A 14,907-nucleotide genomic window follows, 5' to 3' on the forward strand; every position below is an offset into this window, starting at 1 on the left:
CATAGGCTTAGGGCCAGGGCTGAGTACCCTTTGGCCTTGCAGATGCCGCTGAACTACAGATCCCATCGAACCATCCTGTTGGCTATTCTGGATGGGGATGATGGGAGTTGTAGTCCAGAAGCAGCTGGAAGGCTACTAGGTGCCCCAGCCCTGACTTGTGCAACACCTCTGGATCTTCTTGCTGGTGCATGGAATAACACACGTACCATACCTTTGTATTTAGTAAGTAAACTATTTTAAATTTACTTAACAGGGTCTGTGGAGTCAAAAGTGGTTATTATGCCTTAAAAACAGGAGACTGGGCATCGTTTATTTTATTTATTATCATGCATCCATGGTCAGCGTGGTTAAAAGAAAGTACTTCTTCACATAATACATAGTTAAACTATGGAACTCCCACAGAAGGCAGTGATGGACACCAACTTGGGCGGCTTTAAAAGAGGATTGGACAAATTAATGGAGGAGATGATCAGTGGCTAGTAGCCATGATGAATATTCTCTGCTTCCACAGCTGGAGGCAGCAGTACATCTGAATACCAGTTGCTGGAAACCACAGGAGGGGAGAGGGCTCTTGGGCTCGGGTCGTGCTTGGGGCATCTGGTTGGCCAAAGTGAGGAGAAGATGCTAGATGAGAGGGGCCATTGGTCTGATCCAGCAGACTCTCCTTGTGTACTTACGGTTCCCTCCCTTTTATCACAACCAGCACATGAGGTAGGTTAGTCCCAAAGTCATCCAGAGCTCAATGGCCTCGCCAATCCAGTGTGCTAAGTGGGAGTAGCCTGTGGCCTGCCAAATGTTGCTTAGCCAGTGGTCAGAGGTGATGGGGAGCTATAGTCCAGCAAGGGACATCGACCGATAATCTGCCTTCTACTAAGGCAGGTACCTCTCTAGGTCAGAATGGTCTGCATCAGCTGGTAGGAGTTCTCTGTGATTTCAGCTAAGAAGGTTCTCCCAGCCCGACCTGGAGACACCAGGGATCAAACCTGAGACCTTCTGTATGCAAAGCAGATGAGCTACAGCCCTGTCCCCCTAAGCAACGTCTGGAGACCCACAGGTTTCCTCTCCCTCTCACTGCAACCCACTGAATCTCTTGAAGGCCTTTTGGTGCCCTCCAGCTCAGCTCAGGTGGAATACAACACAGGTGGACAATGTCACATAAGTCAATTGGTCTGCAGAAGAACAGAAGGTTCCAGGTTCCATCCCTGGCAGCAACAACTCTAGCAAAAACAAGACCTGGAGGACCTGCAGATAATGTTGGACTCCAGTTATCATCTTCCAAATCTGCTGGCTAGGAGCTGGTGGGCACTGGGAGTCTAGCAACATCAGGAGAGCCACAGGTTCTCCCACCTGTGAGCCACAAAGATCTCAAGGGAAGAGGCTCTCCTTTGCCTAAGAGCTCAGGAAGCAGCTAGAGTACCTGTCAGGGACTGGGCAGAGGAGAAATGACCAGCCTGACCCTTCTAGAGAAGAAGACTGGGGTTTGAGGGAGGTTACAGCTCAGAGGCAGATGAGGGGGAAAGCTGGGAAATAATCGGAGAGGAGGAGGAGGAAGAGGAACCACCAGGAGGGCAACAGCTGACGGATGCAGTGTCTTAAGAAAGCATTCCAGAACCCCCTTCTCCCAGAACACGGCGAGCCTTGAAAGTAGGAGAGCAAAGGGCTCGGAAGCAAATGGCCCTCAGCACCACCCATGGAAGAGATGATGAATGAGGAAGTGGGAGGAAAAAGGGGGTGGAGAGTCACTCAGGACAACGCCATTATTCTGAGAGGCTGTGTTCCAAGCCTCTCTCTGTAAATATTGAATGAAAGCAGATGGTAAGCACTTTTCCTTGTCTGATCCATTCCTGGCAACCTGCCTTAGGGGTTGTTTCCTCTGCTGGCTGACACTACCAAGCAGAAGAGGCAATACTGGTCTGGAAAGACCACAGGTCCATCAAGGCAGCTTTGTACGTCTGCGAGCGAACATGTAACTGTGGGGTGAGAAGACCCAAGGGTGGCCGGAACCCCTTTTCCGGCACGGGGTGTCAAAGCAAGGCTGCGAGGTCGCACGGAGCTTCAGCGAGATTTCAGCGTCACTTCCACCGGGAAATGGTCGCTAATGGCCAGAGCCTGGACGGGAGGAGAGAACAACAGGGAAGCTCAGAGCATCTCTTGTCGCCAAAGCCAGAACACATTGTTTTCCCACCATGCACTGCAAGCCCCAGGAAACCCTGTTTGAACCAAGGGCTTAAACACTGAATGTGATTTACCTCCTCTTGGCTCAGCTTGAAGGCACTCTGGAAGTCAAACACTTGGGCCGACTTGGGATCGATCCACTTCCTCAGCTTTGAACCGCTCACGACAATCCTAGACGCAAAAAGGAAAGAAATGGAGTGGTCCTCTCCTGTTTTTTGGGGGGGGAGCTGAGGCTGCCCTGGATCCCTTGCTCTGAGATCATCTGACGACTTTCGATGCTGAGTGTCCTTCCAAGAGTGGGAAAGGAGGAGGAGGAGGAGCAGAAAGAGGAGAGGTGGCTTGTTATGGCAGCTGAGAAGCCTCAGTGGGCCAGTTGTGGCTCTTGGTCAAGAGCTGTAAAAGTAAAGGGACCCATGACCATTAGGTCCAGTCACAGATGAGTCTGGGGTTGCGGCGCTCATCTCGCTTTATTGGCCGAGGGAGCCGGGGTACAGTTTCCGGGTCATGTGGCCAGCATGACTAAGCCGCTTCTGGCGAACCAGAGCAGTGCATGGAAACGCCGTTTACCTTCTCGCCGGAGTGGTACCTATTTATCTACTTGCACTTCGTGCTTTCAAACTGCTAGGTTGGCAGGAGCAGGGACCAAACAACGGGGGCTCACCCCGTCGCAGGGATTCGAACCACCGACCTTCTGATTGGCAAGCTCTAGGCTCTGTGGTTTAACCCACAGCGCCACCCGCGTCCCTGATGGTCAGGAGCCCTACTGGGGTCTAAAGATCTATCACTACTTGGCAGCTTCGCCAACCTCACCTGTCATAGGCGCAGTTGGAGTTGCCCACGGTGGTGTCTACAGAGTCTGGGATGAGCCACTTGAAAACCTCGCTGGTGCGCAGGCGGATGGAGGACCAGGCGTTCTTTCCCACGTAACTGCAGTCAGCGTTGAAGTCTCCCAGGAACATCATGTTCTACAAAGGGAAGAAGATTTGCTGATGGGAATTGCAGGTGGGGAGAGAGCACGGTTGCACTCGGATCCTGACCGTAGGCTTCCCCACAAGCATCTGGTGGGCTACTGTGGGAACAGAGCTCTGGCTAGGTGGGCCATTGGCCTGATCCAGCAGGGGCCTTCTTATATTCTGAAGGTGGGTCTAATTTCCTGTCTCCAACAGTGGTCAGCAAATTGTGGGATGGGTGGAACAGAACATCCTGTTCAAGGGGCTTGGCTCAGGGGTAGAGCATCTGCTTTGCAGAGGTCCTTGATTCAATCCCTGGCATTATTATTATTATTATTATTATTATTATTATTATTATTTATACCCTGCCCATCTGGCTGGGTACCCCCAGCCACTCTGGGCAGCTTCCAACAGAATATTAAAATACAATAACATATTAAACATTAAAAGCTTCCCTAAACAGGGCTGCCTTCAGATGTCTTCTAAAAGTCTGTTAGTTGTTTTTCTCTTTGACATCTGGTGGGAGGGCATTCCACAGGGTGGGTGCCACTACGGAGAAGGCCCTCTGCCTGGTTCCCTGTAACTTGGCTTCTCGCAGTGAAGGAACTGCCAGAAGGCCCTCGGCGCTGGACCTCAGTGTCCGGGCTGAACGATGGGGGTGGAGATGCTCCTTCAGGTATACTGGACCAAGGCCGCATCTCCAAAACAGAGCTGGGAATGTATCCCATCTGAAACCCCAGACCAGGGTGGTTCAACCTGTGGCCACAAGTCCTTCTTTTCAGAAAACATTCAACAAAAAGCATCTTAACTGTTAACAAAAGCACGTACATCCGTCCCCCACTTGTCAATGATCTTCAAGTAGACGTCATAGAGGGCATCGATCTCTGCCACGGCGTCATTTGGAGCTGTGTGGAGGGGAATCAGGACCAGCTCGTCGTCTTCTGCAAAAGAAGCAGGATTAGCACAGGGATCCCTTTCATTCTCTTGCGGGACTCAGGTGCCAGGAATGTTCTCCAGAGCAGTGGCGTGTGGTCAGTGGACTAGGGGAACTAGGATAGCCCCCTAATTTTCCCCTTGTCACCCTCTTTCCAAAGCCCAGGAAGCTTCTGCCCAGCTTAGGGAGGGAGGTGTGATGCATGTGTAACTTGTGATGTCATGCGCATGATGTAGCCCCCTCCCCCATCACTGTACGCCACTGCTCCAAAGGCACATAGGCAAGACCACTGACTTCCAAGGCTTTTCTAGAGGGGCAGGATTTGCCAGTCTGGAACCCCTTGCTATCCCACCATCATCATTTATTATTTGTATGCTGCCTGTCTGACTGAGTTGCCGCAGCTGCTCTGGTCAGCTTGCAACAAAATATTAAAAACACAATAAAACACCACACGCTAGAAACGTCCCTAAACAGGGCTGACTTCAGATGTCTTCTAAAAGTCAGACAGATGTTTATTTCCTTGACATCTGATGGGAGGGCGTTCCACAGGTAGGGCGCCACTACCGAGAAGGCCCTCTGCCTGGTTCCCTGTAACCTTACAGTGAGGGAACCGCCAGAAGACCCTTGGAGCTGGACCTCAGGGTCTGGGCTGAGCTATGGGGGTGGAGACACTACTCTTTTTTGTACTGGTGATGAACCTCACTTTGCTCCTTTTCCATTCTGCCTGCCCGGAGCATCCATTCGGACCTTCTGTTCCCGATCTCGTTTGCCCACCTGAGTTGTAAGCCAACCTCCAGCCCCTTGAGCTCCCAAGCTACAAATGTCCAGCCTTAGCCTCACATGGAGTTTGGGCTAGGGGCCTATGAAGTAAATGGGTGTGTCTGTGTTTGGGGGATCCCTTCTGTTTTACTCACTGGCGTTGAGAGCCGAGAACTTGACAATAAAAGGCGGTCTGCTGAAGGCATTGTTTTTATCTGAGTACTGGTACTTGTCCACAACAGAGACGCTCTTTGTCCTGGATAGAAAGCAGAGGGGGACGGAGTCAGCAAAGGAACAATGCAGGCACACTCCAGTCGGATTACCAGGTAAGCTGGGAAAGGGACTGCATCCCATTGTCGATAAAGCCCCCTATTGTGAACCCTATCCAGCAAACACAATCTGCAAATGGAACTGTGGTCCTCTATATGCCTGATGTATAAAGGAGGAGATTATCCAGGGATTGTCTACCCCATGCTTGTGTTTGTAACTGCTGTTTCTTTATGCTCTGAGTGCCTAAACAGCTCAGGACCGCAATACCTCAAGGACCGACTCCTTCCATATGAACCTACCTGGCCCCTGAGATCATCTTCTGAGGCCCTTCTTCGTGTGCCTCCTCCTCGAGAGGTCCGGAGGGTGGCAACTCGAGAACGGGGCCTTCTCTGCAGTGGCTCCCCGTCTGTGGAATGCTCTCCCCAGGGAAGTCCGCCTGGCGCCTTCATTATGCATCTTTACGCTCCAGGCAAAAACGTTTTTTTAGCTGGGCCTTTGGTTGATCTGATTTACATCCTATGCCCTTTTAAAATGTGTTTCTTTGGGGGGCGGGGCGGCTATTGAGTTGTTTTTATTCTTATTATGTACAGTGGTACCTTGGTCTACGAACAGTCCTGTTAATAAATGATTTGGGCAACCAACTGCAAAACCAGAAGTAGGTGGAAGGGCACCGGTGGCGGGAGGCCTCAGCAGGGAAAGTGCACCTCGGTTTAAGAATGCTTTGGTTTAAGAATGGACTTCCAGAACAAATTAAGTTCATAGGCCGAGGTGCCACTCTATTTTGTGGTTTTATGTTTTGATTTTATTCTGTGAACTGGCCTGAGACCCCTGGGTATAGGGCAGTATATAAATTCATTCATTCATTCATTCATTCAATCAATCAATCAATCAATCAATAAAAATAATAATAATGTTGCTTTTTTGCAGTTCTGAAGATGGATGTACCCGGATGAGAAAATGTGAGTGGGAGAGTACAATTTGAAATGTAGGAATGTACTTGTCCACAAAGCACTGATTTGATCCGGTACCTGTAGAGGAAGAGGTACATTTCCCTGTAGTTCTCCCGTCCCAGTGACTCGCTGATTTCGTAGGCGTAGTTGTGCTTAGAGGCACTGTGGAGCAAAAAGAGGGAGAGGGAAAATCAAGGAAAGGCAGAGAAAGACGTGTGCAGAGCAGCAGTTTAAGGACTCTGAATTAGTTCAACAGAGTTGGCTTGTAAAACAAGGCAGACGCCCCTCCCCACATCACCTGCCAAACCCTTTCCCATCCAGCTGTCACATCCTAAGCAATGGCAGCCCAGGTAGGAACACCTGTAGGCCTCTTGAATAATATCTGGCCTGCACACTGCGTGAATCTCTCCTGGATCGGGCCAGGGGCCCGCCTCATCCAACCTCCTGTTCCCGACTAAACATCAGGAAGAAGTTTCTGATGGTAAGAGTTGTTTGACAGTGGAACGGGTTCTCTCTGTTGGGATACTGCCCAGGAGACGGGGGCATCAGGCAGGCCCCCAGCTGGCTCCAGCCACCGGCCGGCAGCCGAGTGATCACCGGTCTCCCTTGGAAAAGCATCAAACAGCAACACAAGCCTCAGATACCTTTAGAGACTTGGCACACTCTATCAGCAGAGTGAATAAATCTTCTCACAACAGAAGTGGTGGACAGAGACATGTGTAAGCATTATTTACAAGCGTTTATTCAGCATAGATCAGGAACAAAGGAAAAAACATGTCTGCTTCCCTTCGTGTCCAGCAAACAAGAGTAATGCAAAAGCAATATACAAATTGAAGTTCCCAGCAAGCCTGCGCTGGAAGTAAACAGGCACGTGACACACAATAGTTATGCCTGTTCCCTTTTAAGGTAGAACAGAACTATATCCTAACACTCTCGGGAGGTGGTAGATTCTCCTTCCTTTTTAAGCAGAGCTTGGATGGCCATCTGTCATGGATGCTTTAACTGAGATTCCTGCATCAAAGGGGTTGGACTAGATGACTCTATGAACCCCACAGTGGCCAACCAAGCACCTTCAGGAAGCCCGTTGGAAGGGAAGGAGGCTGCAGGGCTCTCCTGCTGCTGTTCTCCAGACACTGACTTTCAGTGTCCCTCTACATCTGACCCTGGAGGTTCTATCCTCTTGCCTGCTGCTTATTTTTTTAAAGCCTAACAGCACTGACATTGCATGGCTTGGCTGTTCTGCATATATTTCCTGAGAAAGGAAACTGGTCCCTGGGCTCACTCTCCCTAATTCGCTTTGTCTTCTCCTCCCGTTGAGAAACAATCCATCGGTGCCTTCTCTCTCTCCCATCCTGCCCAAAGTCTTCGTGGAATCCAACCCCCTGCAATGCAGGAATCTTGCCCAAGGCGTGACTCGAACCCACAGCCCTGAGATGAAGAGCTCCCATGCTCTGCCAACTTGCCTGCAAAGACTTAGGGCGGTGTTACCTGTTGAGCCGCTCCAGCAATTCACTAACGGCACTTAGGTCAGCATCCCGCACCTCTTGCACCAAGGCGATGTCGTACCGCGACAGGATCTGGAAGAAGCATGCATGCGTAAGAAGACCAGAAGGCGTAGCTGTCAACGTCTCCCTTTCTTTAAGGGAAATTCCCTTATTCTGTATAGGATTCCTCGCAAGAAAAGGGGAAAGTTGACAGCTATGCCAGAAGGGCCCCGTTGGATCTGATGGAAGGTCCATCTTGTCCAACTTCTGGCTTCCCACAGTGGGCAACACAACCCATCTCTTCTGCTGCTGCTCCCCACCAACTGCTGTTCAGAGGTGAGGTAAAGGTAAAGGGACCCCTGACCATTAGGTCCAGTCGTGGCCGACTCTGGGGTTGCGGCGCTCATCTCGCTTTATTGGCCGAGGGAGCCAGCATACAGCTTCCGGGTCATGTGGCCAGCATGACTAAGCCGCTTCTGGCGAACCAGAGCAGCGCACAGAAACGCCGTTTACCTTCCCGCCGGAGCGGTACCTATTTATCTACTTTCACTCTTAACGTGCTTTCGAACTGCTAGGTTGGCAGGAGCAGGGACCGAGCAACGGGAGCTCACCGTGTCACGGGGATTCAAACTGCCAACCTTCTGATCAGCAAGTCCTAGGCTCTGTGGTTTAACCCACAGCGCCACCCACATCCCTGCAGAGGTAGACTGCCTCTAAACATGGAAGCCCCACTAATGTCATGACTAATACCCAGTGGCTGGCCTCTTCTCATCTTTCCCTTATGGGACCCTTTTCAAGCCACCTGAGACAGCAGCCATCACCACTTCTTGTGGCAGCAAGTTCCCCAGATCAGTTGTGTAAAGAAGAATTTCATTAGAAAAGCTCTGCTGGATCAGGGGAACGAGCAATAAATATATTGTCTGGAGGAGTCCTCAAGTTGTGTTCATTGATTTCAGTGATTCTACTCTGAGTATGGGGACGCAGGTGGCGCTGTGGGACGCAGGTGGCGCTGAGTATGGGGACGCAGGTGGCGCCACAGAGCCTAGGACTTGCCGATCAGAAGGTCGGCGGTTCGAATCCCTGTGACGGGGTGAGCTCCCGTTTTTCGGTCCCTGCTCCTGCCAACCTAGCAGTTCGAAAGCACGTCAAAGTCCAAGTAGATAAATAGGTACCGCTCTGGCGGGAAGGTAAACGGCGTTTCCGTGCGCTGCTCTGGTTCGCCAGAAGTGGCTTAGTCATGCTGGCCACATGACCCGGAAGTTGTATGCCGGCTCCCTCGGCCAATAAAGCGAGATGAGCGCCGCAACCCCAGAGTCTGTCATTACTGGACCTAATGGTCAGGGGTCCCTTTACTTACTCTGAGTATAATAATAATAATAATGATGATGATCTTACTCTGAGTATAATAATAATAATAATGATGATGATGATGATGATGATAATAATAATAATAATAATAATAATTTATTATTTATACCCCGCCTATCTGGCTGGGCTTCCCCAGCCATTCTGGGCAGCTTCCAAAAAAATATTAAAATACTGTAATACATCAAACATTAAAAGCTTCCCTAAACATGAGAGCTGGTGGACAGTGGAACGGACTCCCTAGGGAGGTTGTGGAGGTTTTTAAGCAGAATTTGGATAAGCATCTATCATGGAGATTCCTGCATGATTCTACAATTTGATACCATTATTTGTTTTGAGCTCACAGTCCTTCTGCAGGAAAATCCATTCCTGCTTACCCCATCCTTCCTTCATTTCGGCAGTCTGTTTTTGGACGATGGGGAGGAAGCCATCTTGTTGCTGCTATTCTTGTACAAGTGAGAGTCAGGAATCCCTGCCCATCTACCTGCCAATCACTCAGATTTTCCTTCTTCCCAAACCTGTCTGCTGCAGTCGGGCTGGTATTGGGTCTCTCATGTTGGGGATTCTATCCTTGCAAAGCCCCGTTCTCACCTTCACAATAATTTCCGAGATCCCCTCATTAGACAGTTTGCTGTCTCCAAAGCTCTGGATGTTGAACGCGCAGATCTTCAGAGGAGTGGCTGCCTGCATCAGGAAAGCCAGGGCGGAAATGCCCAACAACAGCTTCATGGTAATTCCCCTAAATGGGAGAGACGGGAGGAGAATATTTTAGTTGTGGGCTATAAGCACCTCACGAGAGGGCCCATTGGGGTGGCACCAGTTGTAGCTGGTGCCCACTAAGACTGGTTGCGCAGACCGCAAGGAGCCCATCAGCAGGTGGCGCTAGAGTGCATGGTGGGCAGGGCCAACCTGTTCTAGCTTTGTCTCCATCCTCCTTCTCCTTGCTGAGTTCTAGCATCGCACCAGTTTAAACAGCCCTGGTTTCCCACAAGGAATCCTGGGAAGTGTCATTTGTTAAGGGTGCTTGTTATGAGACCCCTGTTCCCTTCACGAGAGCAGCAATTCCCAAAGTTTCCTGGGAAGATGGACTGGTTGTTAAACTGCTCTGGGAACTGTAGTTCTATGAAGGGAATAAAGGTAAAGGTAAAGGGACCCCTGACTATTAGGTCCAGTCGTGACCGACTCTGGGGTTGCGGCGCTCATCTCGCTTTATTGGCCGAGGGAGCTGGCGTACAGCTTCCAGGTCGTGACTAAGCTGCTTATGGCGAACCAGAGCAGCACACGGAAACGCCGTTTACCTTCCCGCCGGAGCGGTACCTATTTATCTACTTGCACTTTGACATGCTTTCGAACTGCTAGGTTGGCAGGAGCAGGGACCGAGCAACGGGAGCTCACCCCGTCATTCGAACCGCTGACCTTCTGATCGGCAAGTCCTAGGCTCTATGGTTTAGACCACAGCGCCACCCGCGTCCCATATGAGGGGAATAGGGGTCTCCTAACATCCGCCAGCACCCTTAACAAGCCACAGTTCCCAGGATTCCTTGAAGAAAGCCAAGGCTGTTGAAAGTGGGGTGATACTACAAAAGGAAACTGTTCATGTATGCTACAACGGATGCTGCTAGCCCAGAGATGGAAGGAAGAGACAAGCCCGACCAGAGAAGAAGGGCAAATCAAATTGATGGACTCTGCCAAAATGGCAAAATTAACCGGGAAGCTAAGGAACCAAGAAGACAAGAAATTTTAATAAGAATGGGAAATGTTTATAATGTATATACAAAGTCATTGTAAACAGGTCAAAACATTAGCAGGATTTTAAGCACACTTGTAATGTAGTAGAAAGTACAGATGATTTAGGAAGATGAAAAATTGGAGAAGTATTGATATGCAGTTGAAAATAGATTCAAGAGGACCCATGGATGGGAGAGGGCAAGTTAGGAGATTCAGACCAATCTTGATACGTGGATTTTGTATGGTTTTTTGATGCATGTTTATTTTCTTTTTTCTTTCATTTCTTTTTGAAAATAAAATAAAAAATGTATTAAAAAAAGAAAGTGGGATGATACTGCTTAAAACGCATACCCTCCCAAAACTGGGACAAGCTGCTTCCCATCTGTGCTCCCGTGCGAATCACAAGACCCACGCGAGATCACTGAGCCCCAAAGATGTGCTATTTTCAGGGCTGTGTTTGGGGGCACTGCGGCCACAAGTCCTAATTGACTAGCCCCAGCTGAGTGGCACCATGATTTGACTGGATTGGAGATTTGTATGATGCTTTCCTCACGACATAATTGGCTCAAAACCATTTGTTAAAAGAGCACAGTGTCAACAACATGTAAATAACATTTCAGTCACTAGACTTACAACCCCATACGGGGGTTTATTATGACAAACAGGTCGTTCAGGTAAGGTGAACAGGTCGTTGGCCACAAGTTTTTGTTTAAAGTTGCATGCTTTCATACAAGTGTTTATATTGTGGGATGGGCTCTCCCCAGGCAGGGTTTTTGTTTGTAGGGTCCACTAGGGACAAGTGGATTATTGTGGTTCCCTTTGCATCTTCAGGGATGCGGGTGGCACTGTGGTCTAAACCACTGAGCCTCTTGGGCTTGCTGATCAGAAGGTCGGCGGTTCAAATCCCCGCGATGGGGTATTTTTTGTTTTTCTGTTTGCGTTGTTTAGTTGTGTTATAAAATGAATAAAAAATTTTGAAGGAAAAAAAAGGATCCTAGTGGCTTGGATGAGCTCTGAGCCACTGACTCACAGCTGCGTCTTGGTCTTGTCATCCAGGCCACTGGCTATGGCAGGCGTGAAGGTGTTGCCGCATCAGCAGAGATGTTCCCTCAGCTTCTCGAGGTTGCGGGGCTTTGGAATCTCGCCCAGTCGCAGTATCTTCCCAGGCTGAGAGCTTGGCAGGTGTTTCCTTCCCCCAAGGTCTCTGGAGGGAGCAGCTCTCAGCCAGACTCCCAAGGCCGACACCCAGGCCCCGGGCTGTGCTTGCTCACTTTCTCATCATCGGCGTCGCTCAGTGCGCTGAGATGCTTGGCACCCTCCGGGAGTGGCTTAGGTATCTCTCGCAAGCGCTGCCAAATCTTTCACCTTGCAAGTTGGAATTATGCTCCTTCAAAGAGGGAGCGATTAGAGCTGCGCTCCCACCTCTCTCTTCCACAAACCAAAGGGTAAAGGGACCCCTGACCATTAGGTCCAGTCGTGGCCAACTCTGGGGTTGCGGCGCTCAGCTCGCTTTATTGGCCCGAGGGAGCCGGCGTACAGCTTCCAGGTCATGTGGCCAGCATGACTAAGCCACTTCTGGCGAACCAGAGCAGCGCACGGAAACGCCGTTTACCTTCCCGCCAGAGTGGTACCTATTTATCTACTTGCACTTTGACGTGCTTTTGAACTGCTAGGTTGGCAGGAGCAGGGACGGAGCAACGGGAGCTCACCCCATCGCGGGGATTCGAACTGCCGACCTTCTGATCGACAAGTCCTAGGCTCTGTGGTTTAACCCACAGCGCCACCTGCATCCCAAGGGTTGCCCCTCGCCAAAAAGGGTACTTGATTAAGAAGAGCTGCAGCTCACGGACAGTGCATCTGCTTTGCGTGCAGAAGGTTGCAGGTTCAATCCCTGGCTTCTCCAGGTAAGGCAGGGGAAAATCCCTTCCTGGCAGCCTGGAGATGTGTTGCTGGTTAGTTTAGACAATACTGAGCTAGATGGACCAATGCCTGACTCCAAATTTTGTCGCCAACTCCTCTCCCTGCTGTTCTGAAGCCTTGCAGGCTCCGTCTTGCTCTGTTCTCTGTGTCAGAGGAAGGTGTCTTGCCTCTTCCCACCTGGCAGGTGCATTGCAGGCAGTGGTTCAGCAAGATCATCCTGGCATCGCTCTGCTGGAAGGAGATTCTCCTGCCAAATGTTTGTTTAGTAAAAAAACAACCACCACCACTATGTGGGTGGAGATTGCAAGTTTATTTTGGTCCAGGCAGGTACTGTGGGACTTTACCCCTTCATTCCCAGAAATAAGCATTAGAATATCAAACTTTTTTTTTTTAAAAAAATAATCTTTATTAATTTAAATTACACACATATACAAAGATTTTACAATCTCATACTACAAAAAGAAAATTAAAGAAAAAACAATTGAGAAAAAGAGAAGAAGAAAATACAGAAAAAAGAAAGAAAAATCAGATTTACGTGCATTAAAAAACTTAATCTTCCTAATTCATACTTAAATAAACACTTAAATAAAAAAGACTTCTGACAAAACGAGTCTTCCAATCATTCTCATTGTACTGTTTATACTGTCGTTTTTTCCACACAGTTTTATATTCTTTAATATTGTTCCTGTCTACTCCACAAACGGTATTTGTTGTCTTTACAAGTATCACTCAAATTCTGCTCATGTGGTGCGGTTGGTACAATATGATCTTATATAACCCTTAAATATTCTCCATTCTCCAAACATTTTCTGGTTCAATACTCCTCTAACTCTTCCCGTCAGTTCTGCTAGTTGTAAATAGAGTATCATTTTTTTAAAAAAAAAAACCACTAGACTACCTTGGAGATTATAAAGATCCCATGAAGATTGCTGCTGGAGCAGACCAAAAAAACCCATCTACTTCAACATCCTGATTACTTACAGTGATCAGTCAGATCAGGCCTCCAGGAAGCCTGCCACCAAGGCAGGCAGGCTCTAGCCCTCTCCACCTGTTATTTTCCTCAGCAGCTGGTATTTCGAGGCACACTGCTCTTAACCCTGGAGGTTTCATTTTATCACCTGGGCTATAATTGCTACCTTGTTTTGCTCCTGCCTTTATTCTAGGCAGGCTCTACAGGATGTCTCCTCCTCCGTGTTATCTCACAACCACCCTGCGAGGTGGGTAGGGGATGAAAGAATCTGTCCCCATTTCGGCCTTCACCATTTCTCGTTTTCCCAGTCTTGAAACATCTTCTCCACATTTCTATATCAATTTGTGACTATTGTTATTTTTTTTAAAAAAAACTCTAATGAAAATTCAACAGCATTTTAGGGAGAACCTCTCCTAATAAACACATTCTTGTTTGCGGTTTTGACTAACGTACATGGGTTTTTTTTTCCAAGCAAGTTCTCCAAATATAATGCATCTTCGTCTTTTTGTTCCACTAATACATTCCTTTTTAAGCACATTTCTCCCTAATGTATGCATTTTTGTAAACATCCTTTGGTTGGGAAACTGCATTGCAAAATTTTGGGGAAGTGGGCTTTTTATTTTTATCTATTAAATTTGTATACCACCCCTATAACCACAGTTCTCAGGGCGGTTACAACATAAAATCAAAATATAAAAAATTTGAGCTACCTGCTGTGTTTTGGCGTTCCTGCATAGTTTCGGAAAGAGCGAATTAGGTAGGCACACGTTAAAATCCTAATCAAATTGGATTTCTTCTCCCTCCCTAAGCACCACCTATCTTGTGGCAGGGAGTTCCACCAGTTTCTCACACCCTGTGCCCAGAAGGACTTGTTCTGATCTGCCCCTGATCTGCCAGGAAATCTCTATCACTGGGTGATCCCAAGTTCTAATATTATGATAGAGGAAGAAAAAGCCCCTCCAAAAAAAAGTCCCCCCCATAAAACCCCCACAATAAAATCAAATAGTTTTTTTTAAAAATAAAATGAACTAGCCCCTACCGTGTGTTCCACAGGCAGTGGAAAAATGGTTTGGAGGTGTTCCCAGAGCCTCTCCAGTCACTGACGCCCTGTGCGGTCCTGATGCGAAATCTCCCACAACTTTTGGTTCCTCACCAAGTTTTATGGAAATGAAAGACAGTCCCCACCCATCTCCCTGGCGCAACATCTGTCACCTCGCTGCAGTTTCTTTACACAAAATGCAGCAAGTTCCCATCCCTGGGCTGGGCGGGGCAGAGACACATTAATAAGCATTTTCTGAGCCTACATTTTATAAAAACACAAGCCTTACAGACTCCGCCTTGGGAGAAGCGAGTGCATTGCATAACCTGGGATGGCAAATAAAGAATCATAGAATCATAGAAT

General features: G+C 48.6%; 1 protein-coding gene across 1 annotated transcript; it reads right to left on the reverse strand.

The window, feature by feature from the left end:
* Positions 1-303: 303 nt before the first annotated feature.
* Positions 304-14,703, reverse strand: DNASE1L2 (deoxyribonuclease 1 like 2). Its single transcript, XM_080981265.1, has 9 exons — positions 14,545-14,703; positions 9,479-9,626; positions 7,527-7,615; positions 6,117-6,200; positions 4,974-5,074; positions 3,954-4,066; positions 2,986-3,140; positions 2,250-2,346; positions 304-2,109 (listed from the first exon to the last, which is right to left on the reverse strand). The coding sequence occupies exons 2-9, from the start codon at positions 9,614-9,616 to the stop codon at positions 2,056-2,058; spliced, it is 831 nt and encodes a 276-aa protein (XP_080837391.1). The 5' UTR covers positions 9,617-9,626; positions 14,545-14,703; the 3' UTR covers positions 304-2,055.
* Between the last annotated feature and the right edge of the window lie 204 nt (positions 14,704-14,907).

The sequence above is a fragment of the Podarcis pityusensis genome (genome assembly GCF_964106645.2).
Source record: "Podarcis pityusensis genome assembly, chromosome: 14".
Lineage (NCBI taxonomy): Eukaryota > Metazoa > Chordata > Lepidosauria > Squamata > Lacertidae > Podarcis > Podarcis pityusensis.